The following is a 23,923-nucleotide window of genomic DNA, read 5'->3' on the forward strand; positions in this document are numbered from 1 at the left end:
GTAAGACTAAATAAGCAACCTTCCAAGTGATTAGCTTTCTGTCAGAAGGGACATTTTGACTATTAATAAAATTCTATTTTATTGATTTATGTGAAAAAAAGACTTAAAAGGAAACTAAAATTTTAGTTTCTGAAAAAAACTGCTCAAGATTCCGTAATCCTCTCTATTCTTCCATCCGTCTAGGTCAGTAACTTTTATACTATGCTTCTGGGTAACATTTGCCCTGAGAAAATAATGAGAAAGAAAACACATGAACCAATACTGTCTTTTTATTAAAATACCTCTTAAAACAGACATTGTAGTAAAATACACTGGATGTTGCTGTATGACATTTGCATACACACAACGCTTACAGGAAACTCTAGACAGCATCAGGAAATGCAAAAAATAAGGCGAGCCTCAGAAGGCGTGCATCCTCACTGCCCACTCCCAGGCCATTACAACACAGACAACTGTATTTACATATTAATGCTGTTGCCCACAGTGTTTCCTGGACACCCGCTAAGCCATTTCCCACCCTTGCTGTTCCCTTGACTTGACCTCACGGTGATGTAAATAGAGATGGTGTCACAGATCCATTGGGGCAGCAGGTACCGGATCAGAAACATCAGCCTTGTTTTTTCCCCACAAGGAGATTCTGAGCTACTATAACATTTCCAATAATTTAATGTTGCAAGGATCCGAAGGATGCAAACAACCTGTAGCAATGCTTACTAAATGTGTCCTATCTCGGTCCAGAACGATGATGCATCACCCTTCAGCTAAAAACAATCACAGCTACTCTAACATATTATGTCTCTCCATTCATTTTAAGAAACTCAAGCAGAAGAAAAGATAACATGAATTGTCAAATATAGGAAGAACAACTTCTTCATGATAAGCTAAATTTTTCTATTCATGTCTACACAGTGTTTTGTTGGGCAGCCCTTCTAAGAAGTTAGGATTTTATCCATCACAGCCCATGAGTTGAACTTGAAAAGAAAGCATGAGCTTTTCTTTTTTCCCCAATACCATTTTTGCAATAGAAGGCTAAGCTCAAAAACTGGAAGGTAATAAAGTTAAAAAACAAAATGAGAAATAAAACCAAAAAAAACCAGCCCCTAGAGAACAAGCACCCCTCCAACCTAGCAGCCATTTAATTATTTGTTGAACTTAGATGACAGGAATCTCATTACCATAATCTTAATGTTTCGCTACTCTAAACTGTGAGATATAGTACTATGTTCTGAAAACCAGTATAGTCAATACTTTCAAATCAAAGGAAAGCAATCAGAACAGCAAGGATGAGCGTGGCCGTACCATTTGAGTAGAAATAAAGGAAAATAAACTTAAAACATAGTGTTGAAACTTCTACTAGTTAGCCTTGCTTACATGAATTAAAAAAAAAAGAAAAACCAAAAAACGCAACTTTTCAGATTTTATACATCTTTTTTTCAACCAGGTATATTTCATTGCAACCAGTAAGCACTCCACCATCTCTTTAATTGAGAGAGGTTACTTTGGCCTCAGTATTGCTATATTACAATTTTCCTGCTTTAAAACATGCAGTTCATACATTTTACAGTTTTACTGCCATAGTCGATGCATTCTGGCCCAATACACTCACAGCAGGCGTTGTGGAACCATCGGTATTTGGATGCTCCCATGGACTCGCAAGAGATCTTGCACTGATGTATTGACATGCAGTCATCAAAATACACCACAGTACACATGTGTTCTAAACCAAAAGGAGAAATAAATGGTTTAAAAGGACTTAAAACATCTTTTCAAGTTAGTTAAAAATTTATCAAATGTGCAGCTTTTGAAGTAGGATTGTAAAACATCATGACCATGAGGCATAAAGAAGAAACAAGTGATAGTGAAAGCAGACAGAACAGACAGAGACCCGAAGTGCAATCTATCAATTCCAAGTTTTCATCATCTACAGCTCGACCTGTTGGCTGCTCTGGATTAATTTATTCCCATAGTCACAGGCCAGAATGTTCTGTTGGGATTTTTTTTTGTGTCCTACTGTTATAAAGGATATCTTCTGAAGTGCAAGGATGGGCTATGCCAAAATAAGAAGCAAGCATGTGTCCTCTGAAGGCAGTATCTTTACCACCAAGGTACTGCTTTCACAGTTGCCAGCAGTTACTATATGCTACAGAGAAGTTATCTGAAAAACACCAAGCCCAATTTATTTAACTGTAAACATCCCCCTCCCCCAACTGAAACATATTCTTAAACTACCTTAATCACAGAGCTAGAGAATCCTGTTTTCCTCCACTTGAAACTGAATACTTTTTTCTTATTTTTATAGCAAGAACACCAGTTTTAACTACTAAGATTAAGAAACTCCTTCTGCCTAAGCACCAACTTTACTCTTCTATATCCATGCAATTACTTGAAATGCCACGACATGTGGTGTTGCGACCTCAAGCTAGAGCTGAAGCATTCACCACAACTAGAAAACAAAACCATCCCTCCTAAGTCTACTTCCAGTTCTCCAAGCTAACAGACCCTACCAGCTCTCTTCCGCTGACTGGGTGATTGCAGTGTAACATTGCTCATCCTCCAAAGCACCATAATTGCATCACACTTGCCCTCAGCGTAAGCTGGCACACTTTGGGAAAAAGCATGACTGAGAGCTGTCTACAAACATGAATGTCTCACTTGTGCACAAGACAGATTTTTAAGCAGGAGATGTCAAGGAACTTTCTACCCTATTACTACATAACAGTGTGTGGATCCAGGAAAAACATACTGACCCACATTCCAATGTGGATTAGAAAAAAAGTAATCCAATAGTAAATCAAGACAGTGGGGGCCTTTTTGAATGATTATGGAAATATGGAGAAGGACTCTCAGAGCGGTATAGTTGTTAACCATAGGATTTATTCAAGTACTAATCTGTGAGCAAGTCTTGGGAGGCTGGAGTGCACCAGAATCTTCCCTTGAAAACACTGGTGCTCCATAGATTAGCAATCTCAGTAGTATGCACATCTCATGGCAAGCTCCTGAGGTGAGGTCCAAAGGTGAGCTGAGGCCAGCAAGCATCCCCGACACCCAACAGGCCATCATAGGATCTATACAGTCTCCCCAGCACCCAAAGAAGATCTCTGCGGGCACGTGGCAAAGAACAGCACAACATAGAGCAGAACATAATCTACCTGCCAGCTTTTCTGTGGACACATCCTCCTCCATGACATCTGGAAGCCATGCCTCTTCTTTTAAAAATTATCATTTGTCAAAACATGTATGAAGGAATGCTGATCACTGTCAAATGTTACGTTACTACCACCCAAAAGCTGCAAGAGGGTCAAAGGACATGCCACCAGCCCACTGAAAGCAAGACAATTAACTGCATTGTTCAGCTCTGAACTGACATACACTTCCTGCAGACACCATATGCAGTGCAACACAGGTAATAAAGATCTTGGGGAAGAAGAGTAGACCCATAGCTGAAGCAGTTTTTTGCTCCCAGGAAGGCTGTGCTCTCTGTAAAGCTGCAACTACCCAAGAAAATTTGGAGTACCTGAAGTACTGCTGGGATTATCAACAAAATATACTGTGTAAGTCCTGTCCCGTGCTTGGCATTTCTATTTCTATGACCCTTTGTCTAAGGCACAACAACCAGAGGAAGAGTTCTCAGAGAACAAAATCACTGCCTAAAACCAACAAACATATCTACATCTTGTTGACAGGAATGGTTGGACTCAATGATCCAGTGGGTTTTTTCCAACCTGGTGATTCTATGATTCTATGATCTTCAGTAATAATACTTTATTCCCAGAAGGGAGGGGAAAAGAGCAAAGAAGAAGCACATCCTATGGTAGCGTCAGCAAAGACTGACCAGTCAGGTACATACCTGAAGTGCTCAGCCAAAGCTGAAGAGCAGTAGGGAGACGCAGCAGCCACAGCCTCACAAACAAGAGTCCACCTAGGTGCTACATAGCAGCTCCATCTTTTTATGGAGATCGCACAAGGATTTGACAATATTTCATCACCAGCAACAAAAAGCTAAGACTGCCAGGGTTCCAAGAAGGAGCATACAGCCTCCTTTCTCAGGAGGCCCAGGTGTGATCTGTCCCCCTCACTCCTCACAGGAGATTTTCAGTGGACAAAGGTGTGAAAAAGTAGAGGCGAGTCTCCACTCAGTGTTCATCATGAGATCTAAGCACCAGTGTCCCATCGGTCATCCAGTTCAGTGCTGGTGTGCAAGCACAGGAACCTTACAGAAGTCTAAGTATTCGTACTCTTTCTACCAGCTTCCTTAATTCCAATTCACTCCTTTGATCCCTTTTTAGTAATTTTAGTAATTTCTCAAGTTTGACCTTAAATGCCGTGACTAAGGTCAGTCTCAGAAGGCATCGGCTGGAGGCACACAGCCTCTGCCCCAAAACATGCAGTCCTGGCTAATCCACAAAATTTCTTCCTGTGAAATCAGCTTTTGAGATGCCATCTCTACCTGAGAGACCTAGACTCTGGATCAGCTTGAAAAGGCAAAATGAGTTATGGCTCTCTCTAGATAGTGGTGGAACAACTCTTTCAAGAAACCAAAATCCTCTCCCAAGAGTAACTAGAAGTGCTTACTGCTTTCATGTTGATCATTGCATTCCTACTTGCAACATGCAAAGGAGAGCCAGTAGGTCAGGGAAGATTGTCAGGAAGGTTGTACACACTCTGAGGTGGGTTGGCTGCTCTCAGGACTTGCAGTCTGTCTTCACACCAGAGAATGACCGGTCCCATCTGTGTTAGGGGATGCCTGTGTTCACCTTCATGTCAGCCTTATTTGTGACAGAACCAGTCCAGATATTCTAGAGAAGCCAAATTCATCAGCTTATGCCTGCTGAAACTTGAAATAAACCTCTTGTGGAAGAAAACTGTGATTTCTAGGATGCAAAAACAACTGAACTGCCTATGGCTGATGTTCCTGTCTGCTGCTCAGTGGAATCCAAGCAATGCATGCACCACATTGGTAGCTCAGGACACAGGCACAGCCTGTGGAAAAGCAGGCTGTAACACAAACACCAGAGCACATGTACAGATCGGCACAACCGGCAATATCATTTCTGGAAAACCCAGCTCTGGTCCACCTCCAGCAGCAGGATGTATAAAGCAGCTAGTGTCTCTTACTGGCACCCGTGCGAGATAGTCTCGCCTCTGCTATTCCTCCAACAGCAGGACTTGCTGTCCAGACTTTGTCTACCTGAGGGCTCTTTTTACTCCTCCACATAGCAGGAGATGACTAGTCCCAGCTGTTCCTCTTGTTTTCAGAGCAGCAGCATCCAGTTTTTCATGCACTGCTGAGAAACCGTACAGTAGTTCTGACCCACACAGACTCACCACCTAGCTTGTCACTACAAAGACAACTTCTGCTCTTTTCAAGCATCATCTCCTCAAAGGACTGAAAGGTCCTAGAAGACCAGTCCAAAAACACTGTGAAGGGGAAAGGACAGACTGCGCATGGCAAGCCAGAGCCAGCAGTAGATCTGGCTGGTTCCTAGTAGCTCCTGTAAACAGCTGTAGTACATGATCCGGGTATATGCTACCAAATAATTTCTAAAGTCTTGCTCACTCCAAACCTTGCCAGGTCTGAAGGAATCAGATTGCCCAGAGTGCACTGCGTCACAAGACAACTCCTGCTCCCTTCCTCAGCAGTGTCTGTGCGCGTGTGTCGAGGCTGAATTACTGAAAGCAGGATTGTTTCTTGCCTTGAGCATTATAAATCCCTCTTTACAGGCTGCAGAAACAAAGTTACACAGAGGGGGAAAAAATACATACCTGCAGGCTCAGTTGGGATCCAGGAGAGTATTTAAATTATTTCACAAACCTAATTACATAGTCATCACTCGACTCCCTCAGCGTAAGTAAAACCATGTTACCAAGTGCAGCAACAGCTTTTCCATTGGCATTTTGCCAGTTTTCACACAGTAAGGACCACAGGCTAGAGGTGGGGAGAGGAAGATAAAGCAGCAGCAGGGAACTCCCAGCTACAGAGCCGACCCCCTCTCCCTTTTTTTAATTCAGAATCTGAGTTTCTCACCTTTCCCACCTCCCCGCCCCCTCCAATTCATACTCTATTAAGATTGTGTGGGAGAAACAACAGTCAAGTCTAAATTCAAAATGACCGGAAGAACTCATTTTTCATGTTGTTATCAGGCTTTGCTCTGATACTGTCTGTGCTGCAAGTGAGATCTGTATTGCTGCGCTACAGAGGAATTTAGCAACTCAGAGAAGACAAAACAATTCAGGTCTTGTAAATTAAGGAAAAATCATAGAATAGTTTGGGTTGGAAGGGACCTTAAAGATCATCCACTTCCAACCTCCCTGCCATGGTCCCTCCCACCAGACCAGGCTGCTGGAGGCCCCATCCAACCTGGCCTTGAACACCTCCAGGGATGGGGCAGCCACAGCTTCCCTGCCTATCTACACTAAAAAAAATTCCTACTTAATGACAATTCCATGCAGGCCACCTTTGAAGTTAAAGGTGCTATGTAAGTTCAGTTGTCTGCTGGTCTGTTTATCGGTAGCTCTAGAATTACTTTACAAAGGTCATTGCCCATCCAGCAGCCATAGCACTTTTTAGAATCTCCTGAGTTGGAAGGGACACACAAGGATCATCGAGTACAACTCCTGCATAGGAGAACCCTAAAATTCACACTACGTTAAATGCCAATCAGAGCTTACAAAAAGAAACATTAAAATGTATATGTTTATGTATCTTCCTAGCAAAAATATGGAGGTAAATGCCACTTCACTGGATTTCTAGCTCTCTTCTCCCTGGCTAGCACTGGAGGGGAGCAGAAGCGCAGAGCCAATGCCGTCCCCTGTGTCACCAAGCAGTGTAAGTCAGAAACCCTTATCTGCAACATAGATTGTGTTTCACCAGTTGCCAAAAGATTATCTAGTTCCCCCCTCTCTCTCCAACATCCTGTCATCATCTGAAACAATTAAGCTTATTTAAGCGTCTGAACTCACAGTTCAGAGGTCTGAGGGTATCAGCTAAAAGCAAAGCAAAAAGAATGAAGTATAAATGTAGCTCTAGATTAATAATTATTGCAATTCTCTCTGAAGTAGCAGCTCAAACACCAGAAACTACCAATACAAAGAACTACAGCAACTCCAGCAGCACATGCATACTTTGGCAGCTAAAGCATTAAAAGGCCATTCACAGGAGGAAAGGGAAGACACTCATTAAGATAATAACGGGGAAGTTCAAGGTCTGGTGGCCAGACTCGCAGTAGGCTGGGGTGAGAAAGGAATGCTTTATGTTCCACCACACCCCACCTCCTCCCGGATCTACAGCCACCCTCCCAGGGCCAGTGGCTTCACACCACTCACACAAAAAAACTTGCTGGGTCCTGTGGCTGGTGCGGCCTTTCCTTCACCCAGAGTTGCATCAAGCAAGTGTGGAACCCTCGACCATCACTGCATAAACGTGAGTTGGAATTAAAATCAGAACTGCATCATATGACATGGCAAGAGGTATATTTAAGCAGAGCCTTTCCAAATTTTGGGATGTATTCGAATTATGAGACAGCATAGATACCACTGTATCCTTACCAAAAAACCTACCTCTCATTAGCCCCTCTCGTTTTAAAAGCAACATAACAGGCTTCTGCCAGCACACCATGTTCACAGAATCATAGAATGGTTTGAGTTGGAAGGGACCTTAAAGATCATCTAATTCCAACCCCCCTGCTGTGGGCAGGGACACCTCCCACTAGAAGGTGAAGATGTTGGGGTGAAGCATGCAAGGAGCCACAGAAGAACCACAAAACGGAGGAGGTACAGCACTGTAAATAAACATATATCATCGATCTTCCTGTTCACAGGAATATTCTTTCAAACTTCTGAACATCACAGCCCTGGAGACAACTGCTTAGCAAGTCGCCTTAAGAATGTCTCCATCTGCAAGACCTGCCTTTAAGCCTAGCAGCATGTTTGGGGAGACAGAAAGGGTAAAGAGATGGTCTTCAGTTTCTTCCACTGCAGGCTACGCTTGCATTTACTGCGGCTGAGCATGCACACAGACACACACACATACACACACAGACACAAACACACATATAGAGACACACACACATACACACAGACCCACCCTCTCTCTCAATGGTTCTCTAACGCATGTGAGCTTGTTAAACCACAGCACCTTGATTTTGTGATTGAACTTTGCATGGGCAGAAGCCACTCAACTCCAGCAACTTCCTGGGCTCCCTCTCTAGGCCCATGCTCACAAGGCTTTCACTCCCTTGACCTGCTACCCCTCCACCTTTTGGGTACTGCTTCCCTAATGAACTCATCAAAAATAGTATTAAAATCAACACTACCCCATGGCTCACACCTCACCCAGCATAAGAGGTACAATTCCACAGTTGTCCTTGCTTCCACCATAATGAACATCAACTGAACAAGGCCAGCAGCCAGCTTTTCTTTCCACCTTTTTCTGCTCTCACTGCTTGAATCATCCATGTTTTTATAAGCCAATTTTGATATGACTTCTGAAAAAGCAAAACACTACAAAAATATCCACATTGTGATCAAGAAAAGAGATACTCCTCAACAAGCTTACATATTTAGATACCTAAAGTATAGGATGTTGAAACCCATTTTCTACGTTTTCCAGTTCTTCGCTGATTACTAAAATGGAGGAGTCATAGCCAATGATTAAAAGAACAGCTCTGACATTTATTTCTGTTCTAAATGTCTACTGAAGCCTGAAAACCAGTGGCATTCAGTAACTATTTCCAAATATTACTGTTGTTTTTGGACTGTCATCATTCCAGTGAAAGCTCTCTCAACCTGATCTCTAACGTGTTCTTAGTAAATGAAATAGAGGAGACTTTTGACTAAGAAAAATTTGCAGTGTTATGTGTATGTCTGTGTTGTTAAAGTCAAAACTCCTCCACACCCTTGAGATGCAATTCAAATTCCAGGTTTAATCCAAAACTATCATTAGCCCATCCTGTTGGTGTGGTAGTAAAGGACTGCCAGGGAACAGCCATCTGGGCTGCAGTACCTAAATACAGTGGGATATATTCAAGATTGTTCTAAGCATAATTTCCACCCCTCCAAATATAATTTACATCTTAAAATACTGTAATGTTTGCACACAGGGCTTTTTGTGGCTTGCCATTTAACATGGCTTTCTGCATCATTCTCATAATGGCAAGCAAGCGTTTTAATAACGTCAAAGACATATGAATGAAATGCTTTCTGACCATCTGGTTCCCCAGTTCTGGAATTAATTTATTTTTCTAACGTGCCTTAACCAAAGGAAATTAGAAAAGTTGCCATTACGGTCCCATTTAATGAACAGCAGTCCCACTTAGAAACCTAACTAGGTCAAAGGTTCACAATGGTATGGAAAAACAACACGTTCATCAATTGCTGTATCTTTCATTGATAAGATAAAAAAGCCACCACCACAGCAACATATGGGGTTTCAAATATTTCAAGTGTGTATTAGGAAGGAAGCAACGCATTAATTATACTAATAAAACAAATCAGATGCTCTTTTTTCCCTGTTAAGCAGCAATTTTCCTATGAACTGTTTATGAGATTCTGTTAAGTCAGATATAATCATTTGTAGGGAAAAATATTTCAGATATAGTATGGAAATCAAAAAGCAGAGAGTATTTTTCTTACGCCACTGTTCTTATTACCTAAAAATTCTCATCTTCGCCTCTCCAGCAAACAATATTCTGAAATCTGTCCTCTAAAGTGATTATGTGAGAATATAAAACACTTGATATAAAATAATGAGTCCGTAAGTTGAACACCAACCCCCAAACTGCTTATTTTTAAGACTGTCTGTCACGTATTCCTCCTTGACATAACGAGTGATCTTGCTACTCTTACTCAGGTTTACTATTAATTCCAAATTTCCAACAAACCATCCTTCTAAAGAGTTCAAGATATGCCAGCTCAGATGAAAGAAATGAACATCTACTCCAGATACAATGGTTTACAGCATGTGGTTTTCTCAAACCTCTGAAGCCATGCGCTTCAGTTACTTCCCTCTACACTGACACATGATTCGGAATCAGTTTTTCATCTGTCCTGTCTCATAAGCTACTGGTAACTTCTTCAAAGTTAAAGAACAAATTGTTCCAGTGCATGTGAAGTAACATGAACAAACTGCCTCATGCCACAGGGGAATTATAGAAATAATGATCCAGTGGGTCTCTTCCAACCCGGTGATTCTATGATGATTCTATGATGAAGTGGTTCAGCATCTCCAAAGATCATCACTCACTTTAACAGCTTCCACATTCCTCCATACTTTTGCCTCACTCCTTTTGTTCCATCATACTCAAAATTAGACTGAACTTTTCACACTTTATGGGAAAAGAAGAAGCAAGCACAGACAAACACAGAACGTGCACTGAGAAGGATCCAGGAAGAGATGAGAGGAAATGTTTGGAATTTAGACACCACACTCATTACCTTTGTCACTGGAGTAAGGTGTGTGGACATTGTTGCTTGGAACAGAGACGTTCTGATGGTGTGGCTGGTTCACTGTTTCTAAGAAGGAAATGAGGTTCTCATGATGCGACAGTTCTTCTGCCACAGGGAAGGAAACAATATTCCAGTTCAGCTGAGTATCTCCTTCTGTCAGCGCACGGAAAAGTGAAGGAATTGGTTCATGCAACTCCTCTACAGTGCTCTTGGATGTTGGAGGTGTGTCACTGTAATTGCGAGGATTGCACATCCCTGCAGAGGAATGAAACGGTAAGTTACTCTTTAAACTCTTCTCGTTGAAACAGACAGGGATATTTAGGAAACTAAAACTGGGGTTTTTTTGCTAAGCAGAACAGGGAGCCCTTTCATATATCTTCCACTCTTAGGTCAAGAGCAGAAGTGCCACCAAATACAACAAAAGAAGCTTTCCATAAGAGCAGGTTTCAGATGTCTGCAGCCTTTCACAAAACACACCTGTGACTTGTGAGACCCAAGTGAAAAGAAAAACCTCACCTAAACAGCAGTTTGCTTCCCTTTTTATGCTAGCATTACAGTTTAGAGTATGAAGAATTCAAAGAAAGGTTTGTTTCTCCTGGGAAAAGAGACAAATAACAGTATAATTGATACTAGTGTAAATCCAGAATGGAAGCTTACAATTGAATGAAGATAGTAGTGTCTTGTCAAGTCCAGAGGTGCATGAAACTTTCTAGCTGCCTACCAGAAATGCAAAGGTAACTGCCAGGAGGGGAGCAAGAGTCTGTATTATTTTACCTGCTCAGAGACAGCTGAGATGAACCTCGTTTTGCTACTTAGTGGAAGGGGTCACTACAGGCAAGATGCTTATTTCCAGGTTACCTCTTCCTTATTTTTTGCGTCTTTCACGGTATCTTTTTTGAAGCATTGTAATTTTTTTTGCCACTTCCTACAAAATGTTTTTGTGACCTGCAGTGCAGGTCCCGGTTTTAAATTAACCATTCAAACACTAACATTTATTACTAGCAATGAAACTGAAAGGTATCTTGATTTAATCTGAACATTGAAACAACCAAGATTAAAAAAGAAAAGTTGTATCTGGATAGATACAACTTGGAAGCCATAAAACACTATTAGAAGTCACCTGGCAAGAGACAGACAAATCCATGTACATCTGGATACCATTTGGGGCAGTTTCACAGGCACAGTTTTAGACAGCTACAGCTGCAAAGCACACCAATCCTTAAAGTATCAAAGCAATATGGGACATAAATGTTCAAAGTCTACCTGCCCCACGCAGACAGAGAAGCATCTCCTACCCTGCAGATATATTAGGACTCCAGCTTCAGAAATTGTCTTTAACCAGAGCCTTATGCAAACCCACAATCTTTTCAATCTATGGACTTCCATAATGAACAAACCAGACTGAAGTTAGTCCATGAAGATTAGCAGGAGATCTGGCAAATCTTAAGCAAGTGGTTAATACTACCAGCATTTAATGATATGAACAACCCAAGACAGTCTGCTCCTATAAAATAAGGTGAGCCAAGTATTAGGTAGGAAGGAAAAATAAAAAAAAAGCTTCTCCTCCAAACAACAACAGTTCACACTGAAAAAAAATAACTGTACTTACACAAACTTCCTACCATAAACAGTTACTTTCTTACTTATCTCAACTACGTTTATTTTGCATAGATGTCCCTGGACTCATTGCTTTAATAAAATATTTTTGTCACTGTATTATCACTTTTTAGTAAGCATTTGGAATATTCACCATATAATTGTGGTAAAGGATGCCCACCTAACATTTAATTAGGAAGATAGCAAGCCAGGTAAGAGTTTTGTACAGATATATCAAAAGACACAGGCTTTAATTGATGTCATTCTATTAATGCTCTGAAATGGAAACTGGCGAGCCTTTCTAGATGCCCTTCTGCATAAGGCTGGATTCAGAAAATAAATCTCACTGTTAGGAAGGACACACAGGGAGAAAAATAATATCAAGATTGTTTATCAAATTCTTGAAGAATGTGGACAGTATGTGTGTCAATCAATCCAGTGCAAAAGTATTATCTTAAGGTGGTAACAAGAAACCATTGCTTGTGGTGTAGTGGGTAACTGCTCATTCCACAAAGATCCTTCCCTCTTGCAACTTTTAGAAGTATTTTAATTATAATTAGAATCCTAGAATATGAGATTCAAAGGGACCTCAAGGATTATCTGATCCAACCTTTCTTGGCAAAAGCACAGTCAAGAGCAAGATGGCCCAGCACTGTCCAGCCAAATCTTAAAAGCATCCAATGTTGCGGAATCCATGACTTCCCTTGGGAGATTATTCCAGAGGCTGATAGTTCTCATTGTGAAAAAAATTCCTCCAATTATAAATATAATTATATAATATTTACACAACAGAGTAGCTTTGATTAAAGCAAAAAAAAACGCTTAAGTGCAACTGGTAAGGAACAAGCATGTCTACATCACTGCTTTGGAAGCCAATGATTTAAGACAAAATTTGATAACCAGAATTTAAAACCGAACTACGCCATTATGCTAGAGCTAGGTGTTCTGCACTAGAAACAAACACACAAAAAAATTCAAAAAATTCAACAAAAAAATTAAAAAAAAAAATTCAACTGTAACAAGTCATACAATAAACCTTTCAATTTTAGTATTTCTCCTTCTTTTGTCCCTTCCTCTTATCTATCTCTTTGTACTTATCATTACTGAAAATCCAAGTTCCTTTCCAGCATCACAGTTCTCACATGGAGGTTTTAGCCAGCCCACAGAATTGTACTCGGTCCCAATCCATCTTTAGGCTGGACATTGGGAAAAAAATTTTCACGAAAAGGGTCACTGGGCACTGGAACAGGCTGCCCAGGGAGGTGGTTCAGTCACCTTCCCTGGAGGTGTTTAAAAGATGGGTGGATGAGGTGCTGAGGGACATGGTTTAGTGATTGATAGGAACGGTTGGACTCAATGATCTGGTGGGTCTTTTCCAACCTGGTGATTCTATGATTCTATGATTCTTGGATGACAAGATGCAGAAATGGGAAACTGAAATGATGGAAGCAAACAAGCCTTTACATAAGGGACTAGAAAAGCTTAACTCACCAAGCTCAGAAAAACAGAAGAAAGAGGAACGTGTTGTTCTCCTTACTCTAGTGGCTTTGTCCCCGTCAGAGACAGGAGAGAAGATCCATGCAAAACACAGGACAACAGTAGACTGAAAGTAAAATTAATGCTGGAAAGTAGGAGGTAATTCCTGACTTCAGAGCAGGAACGACCTGGAAGACATCACAACCTATCTGCATCTACATTAGCTGTAATCAGCTTATAAAGAGATTAAAATATCAACTTAAGTATGAGCAAAGAACTGTCTCCAGGAAGCTGGATATGGAATGCACTCCTGTTCCCTCATTCGAGTAAGGCCACAGCAAGGATAACCCTGTTCCAAAGAGAAGCAAAATATTATAGAACCAATAAGGTCTGAGGCATCCACAGAACCATCAGGAGATGTTTTAGTTTACTCAGTACTGGAAAACTGAACCTAAAACCTCATTAACTTCTCTGCTGGATAACACCATGGGAAAGAGCAACAGAACAGTGAGTAATCTGCAAATTTAGAAAAAGAAAACCTGTGTGTGGACTCAGCTTTTTCTTTACAATCCTAAGCGGTAGGTTCTTCTTCTCCCTAGAGGAGATCAGCACATTAAGCCTTGCTTTCTACAGCAGATAAAGCTTCTGAACTAGGGAAATAACCTGCTATCATATTCCCTATCGCTATGACCAAACGTGACAACAGCACACGTCAGCATTACACTGGAAGGGCAAAGGTGATGGGGGAAAAATAAAAAGATACATTTTTTGTTCCCTACTTTTTGAGGAACCCACTAAATAATTTCCGATCAAATAAGAAAAACAAACTTTAACACCTATTTCTAAAAGTATATTCTCCACAGATGCAGGGGCTGAAAATACTTCATGCCATTGGGAAGAATCACACATGCACATGACCACGCCACTCCACTGCTTACTAGAAGACACCAAAGCAAAGGTAAGCTAGCCAGAATCAAGCAAAAAGTAGGATGTCAGAAAGCATATTCACATCATGTGGGACAGGAGAAGCAATGGACTGTGCTGAAAAGGAGCATTTTGAAGCTCATCGTCTTCATGAATTCAAAGAAGACCCAGCCAGCCAGAGATGCTGAGAGCAGGTACAACACTCAAGACCTTCCTTTCATGGAAGCCAGGTGGATTTTGAATGGCAGCAGAGGGAGATCTGCAGCAACCAGAAGAGGATGAAGCTTTCAGTGCATTTAAAACAAGACAAAACCAGAATATATCCTCCTTAACCAATGGCAGCATTCACTGTCAGAGATCTGGCAACTCTCAACACTAGCTGTTAGCAGTAATGCTGTTCTTGTAAAGACTGTCATCCAATCCTACAGTAAAAACTTGTACGCCTCCTTCTTACCCTCCACAAAGAGCTCTTTTTGCAAATAAAAGAACAATAAAAATGCTGGGCCATATCCATTTCCATGTCCTCAAGGATGGGAAATTGTTCACCTGTCGTATCTGTCAATAAACTCTGTAATTAGAAACCTCCATAGAGCATCCAACCCCACAAAGCAGGTGCTGCACAGTTTCCTCAAGACGACAATTCAAAAACAAGTTTATGTTTTACAGACAAAATTAAGAGCCAATTACATTAATCCAGCAAAATCTGGACTATGGCCCCCCCCTACTCCATAGGGCACATGGAGCCCTCAGACGTTTGGTTCCCCACAGTAATTCATTCAGTACCCACAGAATGAGCTGTAAGATGTTTAAAGCACAGACTCAGGTCCAGTGTTTTACTTCTATTATAAGCCTGTGAGCTCAGCATGTGGCAAGAGGAAGTAATATAAGAAAAAAGAAAATCCCAAAGAAATGCAAACTTACCAACACAGTCACAGCATTCATCCCAAAGTGTGCCCAGGCAGAGCATGCACTCCTTACAGCAGGAACAGTTCCCCTCCCCAGGGCGGCACTGACACAGTTCCTGAAAACAACATAATCCCATTACACCACAGCAACCCCAGATGTAAAATGCTAGCACGGCACAGCAATGCTTCCTCAAGCCACAACTCAAATTACAGCATTAAAAAAAGCTTAGTGCGCTAATACCGTAAGTAAATGGTATAACAGTTCCAGCCAAAGAATAAATCTTAGTTTACAAAAGGATCTACTGCAAGGTTATTTTTTTAAAGGTGGATTTCTAAAGAAGCAATAAAAAAAGAAAAAAACCCCAAAACTGTTTGTGGGAAAGGTGTGTGCACTTCTGTGTTTTCCTGAATCTACAAGTTCTTTGGATGTTTGTCCCATCACAAGAGGAATTCAAAGAAGGATGTTTCTTTATATATAAATAGCGTGCATACATTATAATTTAGCTAAAAAAGGAAGTTACTATAAGCAGCATGTGCATACTTGAGAAGATACGCAACACCTACCAGTACACCTATTCGTAGGTTCTAAAATGAACTTACTTGGTTATGGCATCTGACCACAGGATTCTGCACACTGCTGAATGCTTGTCACACATTGTTCTCCGCTTGCAATATCAGAGACTGGATTATTTTTTCTCCAGATGCAGCTGATTAATTTTTGCTATTATTAAAACAAACCTCTCCCTCCTCTCCCCAGATAAACACCTTGGGATACTCATACTACAGAAAGTGAAATGGTATGAATACACATTTTTCTTTAATCATTATTAAGCCAGAAAAACAAAAAAGGCATGGAAGCAAGACAAACCTTACTTTTCATATGACCTAAATCTGAAGGCACTGATTTTGAAGTTCTGCTGAAGACATACACTTGTAGGCCTCAAAGCATGGAAACAGCCTGCATAGATGAAGGAAATCTAAAATCCAGACAGTATCCTTTCCTCTAGCTCAAATCCGTACTAGTAATTCCAGTTCAGCTAAAAGACTGTGGCTATATGATGACAATATATGAACTTGAATCATGCCATAGTGCAAAATGTAGACAGTCAAGCAGTCACATCTGCTTGTTCTAAGTATTTGGCTTGTCTAACTATTATGTTGCACACAACTGGTGAGAGAACAAAATCCCGTTACTGGAAACACTGACCACAGGATCCTCCCCATCCCCAGCTTTATTGGAAGAGCCATTGGCAAATCTCTGCCTCACACTGTACTGGGGACATGACGACACCCATCCCTGCTCTTTGATCCCTTTCTTCAGAGGCAGGGAACGGACACATCACTGTGTGGTCTGAGGGAAGGGCAGGAAGGTGGTTTGGCATGAAGTTTGCCTAACATGGAGAAACCCGAGGCTCCACCTCAGCTAACCACAGCTGGGTCAGAGACACCACTCCTAACAGACAGCCTTGGGAAGAAGCTGAGGGGGCAAAATTCCACTTTTAAAGTAATTCTTTGCTGCTATTGTTTAGAAGCATCAGGCAGTGAAGAAAGGAGACATTTTTACACCAAACATCAGGAGTGCATTTGCTAGGCAAGGCACAGAGATGCCCCGGATTGTGCACAACCCCTGTTCTACCTTTGTTCTTTAAAACTGGCGACAGCAAACATCTGTGGCCTGTGGAGCTGCATGGGGATCGCTCCTCTCTTGCACCAACTCACACAGGCCCACAGAAGAGCGAAAAATCCATTTCAGAGGGTGAGGCCTGAGCAAAGTCCAGCTGGGGACAGGGTCTAAGAAAACCGAATGAATGTGCAGGGCTCCCCATTCCGGACTACAGCTTCACAAATTTCCAAGCCTGCTCCAGATGTGCTACCATGTATTAACGCAATATAAAGTCACTGACCTGTTACTCTTCACCCCAGGTCACAAATCTCTTGAAGGCATCAGAGAAACCAAATTCACAAACTAACACTGAGAAATGTTATTGTCTGCATGGTTTGATGTGAACTATTTGCCCTGCTGAGTGATCAAGCGTGAACTCCTGCTCCACATGCATTTCTGCAATATGCAGTCTTAGTAAGTCTTGGATTTTTATTTAAAGAGTGGAAAACTACCAAGATTTTTTACTTTGTCATCCTCAAAGTTTATTAGTGGCACCTATCACTATGCCGTTTCCAAGTGAAAGATGAAAAACACTCATTAATAAAATATACAATTTTTTTCCACAAGAGGAGACACCGCAAACTTAGAAACATGACTTATGTGAATGAATGACGCATTTCTAAAATATTTATCTTACTGTTTGATAAACAGATTGTGTCAGCCTTGAGAATAAAAAGCCTGAATAAAACAACTTTTAAAACAACCATGAGTAAAGTCCTGTTACCTTGGCCAGAGAATAGGATTAAAACATCTTAGCACTAAAAATAATCCTATGTATTTGCTTCTCAACAGTAAAAATGGGTAAATAACTTCATACTTATTAAAGACATTACAATACCAACAAGCCACTGTGTGGGAGGAGGCAATTCTCCATCAACTATTGAAGGCAGTGTATAAATCAAAGCCAGAAAACTCATTAAGATGAAGTTGTTTCAATTTTTACAGATCGTACTGTGTGAATCTAAGAGAAGATTATTCTCACTGAATTAGATGTAACTTTAAACTACACATTTGCAATGCAATAAAAATAATCCTGCTTAGCTTCAGTATGTGTAAGCACTAACCTGGGACAGCATCACTATGCCTACCTGTTAGCAACTTTATGGGCTTATGCGCAGTGTAATTTTTTATTTTATTTTCTATTTTTTTGCTTTCTTTTTCTTTTTTTTTTCCCCAGCTTGGAGGGGGAGGAGGGAAGAAAGAGCGACCTAATTAATCTTGTGCGTAGTTCTCCGGCTTCCTCCTTCTCATAGTTTAACTGTCTCTTCAGGGCAATAATTGCCTGTTTTTCCATATGTGTTTGCACGTACATGGTCTCCTTAACCACTCCTGAGTCCTTCTGCCTGACTCATCCACATTGGATACTTGTACAGGATACATCTTTTTAAACGAACACTTACATGAGGCATGGGTGAAGCGAGGCAGAATGAGAAATGTTCCTTGTTCATAGCTGGGGGTAGTGAGGCATAAGTGAAAGAAAATATTACTCATAAGTCAAGTTGGCAACTTCCCAAGCTGAACTACCCAAGGTGCACTGAAGAATGTATTTTGCTAGGCAAGAAATAAGCCTCTCAGTCTAAAAATATAGTGTTAAATAGGAAACAGGCATGTTCATACAATAAAGATACTTCTGCTCTAGAGAGCAAATAAAGATTTTTTTTACAAGATATTTTACATCTGCATTTTTTCAAAGCTTTCTTGAAACGACAAGAGACTATTTTCTCACTGCAGTGAGAAACAGGACCTGAAGGCACTGGCAGCATCTTTGCAAACTGGAAGGAGGAGTGGAAGGAAAAAAACTAATGTTTTTTCCTAGAACAGTTTAATAACAGAAAATCTCCTGGAAGCAAACCAGCCAGAACTGTTTTGTTAACCCAACTGTGTAACGGAGTCAAACTACAACATAGGCAGTAAAAGTAATTTTCAGATGCCTAAGCCCTGGAGTTGAGGAGTGGTGTTTGTTTTATACCACAGGGCTAAAAAGTCTCGGAAATCCTTTCACGGTGACAAGTTTGTAGGCAAAATTAACAGGAGGTGAAGACAAAGACGAAGAGAGGTTTTAATCGGAACAATACCACACTAGCCACGGAGACTGCAGGCATGTAGCATTAGGGAGAGAAAAGTCTGTATTCTCCAGAAAACAATCCCTCTTCAAAAAGATCTGAAATCCATGCCTGAACTACAGCACTGTTTGTTTCCTACGGAGGGCAGCAGTTTAAAGAACTGTTGCAGATGAGACAGCAAAGCTCGGCTTCCAGCATAACATGGACGCACCATCAAAGCTTGACTACTGCAAGTACCTCTGCACCGCAAGAGTCAGCCTGGGACTTGCCTCAAACCCGTTTGCTCTGAACAATTGTGGGAATGTCGCATCCTAGAGGATTCTGCCTTCAAGGATTTCCTCCACGTTGCAAGGACACAATATATGCCTCTGCTCCACCCAGCAAGCAGAGCTGGCCTCCTCATCTCCTCCACACATGGAAACATCAAAACAACCATGCGTCCAAGTCAACAACAGATGGGCTAGAATAAATACTGCAATATGCACACCACGTGCAGCCAGAGTTTGGTGGCCTACCTGAAAGGCAAGGTACCAGTAAGTTATTGACTTCAGTGCCCCAATCCCAGAGACTTGGGAAGGCACGACATCCAAAGTCTTCAAGGGAACCAATTTTATGATCCTACTCTGACTCCCAAGTCTTATCCACCCCTTCAACAACTACAGGAAGCCACAACGTTGTTTTTTTTGTGAAGGCTAAGCTTACGTACAGAGATGCCTGAAGCTATTTCCTTATAGGGCTTTGCTTACAGAAAAAATAAGTAGACTACGAAACCACCAATGGAGCTAGAGCCTCAAGAAGTAAAAGAAAAGCTAAACGCATGTGAATTGTTGATTACATACTCTCTTCTGGATCTAATAAAATAAATATTTATGTAGGGACCACCCCTAAGCACAGCAGCTCCTAAGGAGTAGCAGTAGTGACTGTGGTGACTTCTAGCCATGCTGGCAAAAATATTTATGTTAACTGTACACTTTTTGAGAGACCAGGTCTTTTCTCTCATTATGTCTCCAAGACAGGTAGCCTCACTTTCTGCATGCAGATGCAGATGACAAACATTCACAATCTGTTTGCTCGTCCAGTTGTCTCTGAGTGACTTTATCTTGGTTTCTAGCCACAGATTTTGCCAAACTAAAACAGTTATAAAAATAGCTTAGGGAAAAATGTCATGTGACAGTCAAGCAAACTCACTCAACACAGTAATTTATTTTCAAGTTCAGATTTCTCCAGAAGGAAGAAAAGGGGGAAAAAATAAGTGGATATACCCTACTTGTATGCCTGCCCAAGAGGTAACATGCACCTCACATGGGAGTGCAGCGCTCCTGCCACAGCAGTGCTGAACATTTGAAAACAAAAAAAACAAGCCAAGAAGAAAGATGAAAATTGCTTTAAGTCAAAGCTTTAGAAGGCTTCACGTTCACAATCAGACTAGTCTGACCTGATCTGTTCTTCTATAAGGAATGAATACTGACAGGTATGTCTGGCCTGTTCACAGGAAGAGACAGTGAAAATGAACAGCGTCACTCCCCTATAATTGTACACAATTCACACAGCCTGGGTTACTTTAGGGTCTCAGAATTGCATATAATTTTGATTTTGAGGAAATCCTTTAAAAAGGGATTCACACCACCTATACCAGGTACAGAGAGAACACACCTACAACAAATAAAGCAGTAGAGGAGTCTCTGCATGCACAGGGCTGCAGCACTACAAAGCAAGTAAAGAATCCAAGCAAAGCATCCAAGTAAATGTGAGCCTCTTCCACGCAGTGCTGAATCTCAGCCATCTTATTCCCAGCCAAGGAAGGACTCTGGTGGCATTAGCTCCACTTCTTCTGGGCTGTGCTCTACTCAGACTAACTCATAAAAATAAAGTTTAAATGCCGAGTGTCTCAAGCTTAACTCAACAGAAGGTAAAACATTACTTGGGAAGGAGCTGTCTGTGCTTTCATGGATTGTGGACTCCACTGGTAGCACAGGAAAAGAAGACAACACATCTTGCCCATTTTCCCCTTCTTCTGGAAGAACAACTTTTACAAATCCGTACCACTGGCACTTGCTATTTAAGTGCCTCGTATATCCAGTGCCACAAGTCACATCTTACTTTTTAAAGGTTTCAAGCCTACTGGAGAATTGAAAAACGCAACAGAAAGAACTTGTAACTGTGTCGGTTTGTCACAGTGCACAATGCTCAACACACTGTGAAAACACTGGCATTGTCTTCGAAAAGGTAAAAGTCAGAAGCCTCTTTCTTACTCCTGTATTTAACAACTCAACAGACCACGGTGGGGCTGGGATAAGCAGCAAGTTCTTTTTCTTTAAAGCACTGGCAGTGCAGAAGCCAGAAAGAAGACGGTTCAGCCTACAGTCAGTCTTCATTCTGCAGGACAGATTTGTGAATCTGACAAGTATTTTTATTTGTAACCAGGCAAATTTTACATGTAAGTCAATGAAATGAAGTAAACGTGGAAATGCCTCATGCCACTTCTGCATCACTCTTCATACTGTGATCATACCTTTATAGAAAGCACACCAGCACATGACTGGCATGTGTTATTTGTGCTCTCCGCTTTTGCCTTTCCAGTCTACGAAGAGGCAGCATGTCTTTTAAACAGGCTGCAACTGACCACATGATGGCCTTTTTTTTCAATATGCAGTCAAGAAGTGTGCTCTATACACCATCAATAAATACAGACTTGGTAGATCCAGAGCTGCTTGCAATTCTGCTACAAAAGGTGCTTCTGTTCTGCTGCACTCCATGCCTCTCAACTCCTGCTATAAGAAAAGCAACCTGGTCTCAGTTAATTTCTTTCACTGTACGGACAGACACACAGTGAGTCAAAAGCAATGGCTGGATTTGAGTTTCATATCCATTGCAACCAGTTCAACTCATTAGCTTTTGTTGTTCTGTTGTTTGGGTTCTTTTAAGGTAGACTTGCATGCTTTCAGAGCTTGCTCATTACCATTACCATCCACAGGTCCCTCATGACCAAAAAGCTTGTCAAAATACACCTTGGGACTTCAAGACAAGCTAAGTCCATAGTCGTGTTAGTTCTCTCATGTGAGTTTTTAGGTGCCTTTTCATCAACTGTATGAACCTGATGTTATGAAGAGCATCAGGCGTCAGCTACTGACACTCTGCCTGGGCTGGGAGAGTTAAGGAAGTGGATGGATTGCAAGTTAACGGGAACGGATACGGGGAACATCTCAGGCAGATACAGGAACACGTTAAGCACATTTGAACTGCTAGGATCACAGATTACCTTTAAAACAAACTTTAAAAACTTTAAATCAAACAAACAACTGTTGCCCCAGAAACCTTTTTAATAAAATGTCCATTTTAAATCATTGCTTGTTTGCAATATCACTAATAAAGAAGAAAGAGACTGAAAACTAACAGTGTAACTGGTAGTGGCTTCTAACAATCCTAATTCTCCACCTGAAAATGTTTCCATTAACAAAAGAAACGTGGCCATACATACATGCACTTAATACTATCCATAAAATGGTTGTTAATCTGCATTTATATGTACAGAAGACCAAATTAAGTTAAGTTAAAAAACCACCCACCATTTAGCATAAAATGTTGGTTATTTGCATCACTGGATCTTTTAAAGATGCAGCTTCAGAACAGTTTCTTTAACACTTAAACGCAAATAGAGGAGACACAACTCATACCTGTATCAGGCATTTACTGACATCACTAGCACAGAGAGCCTTGTTGCAGCCTGTTGACGACTGGATCCACAGGAGGAACAGAAGGAGAGTGACTGTGGGTGCTGTGATGTACTGTGACCTCATGTTTCACGCAGGTGACCAATTTTCACAAGTACTGCAACCAGCACTGAAATAAAAACCAGCCACTGAGAAGGCTGTCGGAAAAAAAAAAGCTAAATCCTACTTCCCTTCCCCTCTGTAGCTCCTTCAAAAAAGATTAACATTTTCTTTTTAAAAAAAAAAAGAAAAAATAAAACCAAAGGTCAAATAAGGGAGCTAAACAACAAACCCAAGCCCTCCTCCCCAAGATAATTTGTTCATTTGAAGCATTCTGCTATCACACATTTGGATTAAAACTTGAATAAACACAAGGTGAGCAATCTGCAGTATGCAGTATCAAGTATGATTTCCTGTAAACAGCAACAATAAAAAATGCCTCAGAAGAGAAAAGTCCATGAAATGACGACCTAATTCTGTAAATGCATAAAGCAGACAGATAGGTTTCACATATAATAGCATCTCCCCAGGCTAAAGGTACACACAGGTGTCTAGGACCAAAGCTACAAAGCAACCTTTTTAAGAAGAGTATAAGGTAAGTGCTGTGTTATCTTTGATGCAGTCAGAGTTAGGTGTTACATGGGCTTCCACTTCCATCACAAAGTTGTTAACTTCTTTTTTTTAAAAAAAAAATACAGCCATCAACATTAAAGAAAAAGTAGGAGAGATTCAGAAGAGGAGCATCTGCTACTTCAAACAGACAGAAGAGCTGGGATTGTTCAAAGCATTCCACCTTTCTCTCTTTGTGAAATCCCAGCTTCTTGGCAGGTGGCATTTGTTACAAATACAGCACGTTAGGGATGTGCCAGTGAATTCTTACTTGCCCTTAGCACGTGAGCCCAGTCAAAAGAGGACCCTATTGCATTAGGCACCATACCAATATATAATAAAAAGCAGCCCATGTTTGGGCAAGCTTATAGCAAGACTGCACTGTTCACCTAAGACGGAAAAAGTGCTACTGGGGCACAGGGTTTCCTTCTGTATCTAGAAGTGGGGTTTTTTTGCTTTATAAACTAAAAACCACACACTCTCAATGAGCAATACCCAAACAAACAAGATCCTACACGTGGGTCTGGGCCATCC

General features: G+C 41.1%; 1 protein-coding gene across 1 annotated transcript; it reads right to left on the reverse strand.

The window, feature by feature from the left end:
* Positions 1–247: 247 nt before the first annotated feature.
* Positions 248–22,910, reverse strand: TWSG1 (twisted gastrulation BMP signaling modulator 1). Its single transcript, XM_069853881.1, has 4 exons — positions 22,745–22,910; positions 15,361–15,460; positions 10,432–10,698; positions 248–1,717 (listed from the first exon to the last, which is right to left on the reverse strand). Exons 1-4 carry the CDS (start codon positions 22,865–22,867, stop codon positions 1,536–1,538), a joined length of 672 nt encoding a protein of 223 aa, XP_069709982.1. The 5' UTR covers positions 22,868–22,910; the 3' UTR covers positions 248–1,535.
* Positions 22,911–23,923: the final 1,013 nt, after the last annotated feature.

This window comes from Phaenicophaeus curvirostris, chromosome 3, assembly GCF_032191515.1.
Source record: "Phaenicophaeus curvirostris isolate KB17595 chromosome 3, BPBGC_Pcur_1.0, whole genome shotgun sequence".
Classification (NCBI taxonomy): domain Eukaryota; kingdom Metazoa; phylum Chordata; class Aves; order Cuculiformes; family Cuculidae; genus Phaenicophaeus; species Phaenicophaeus curvirostris.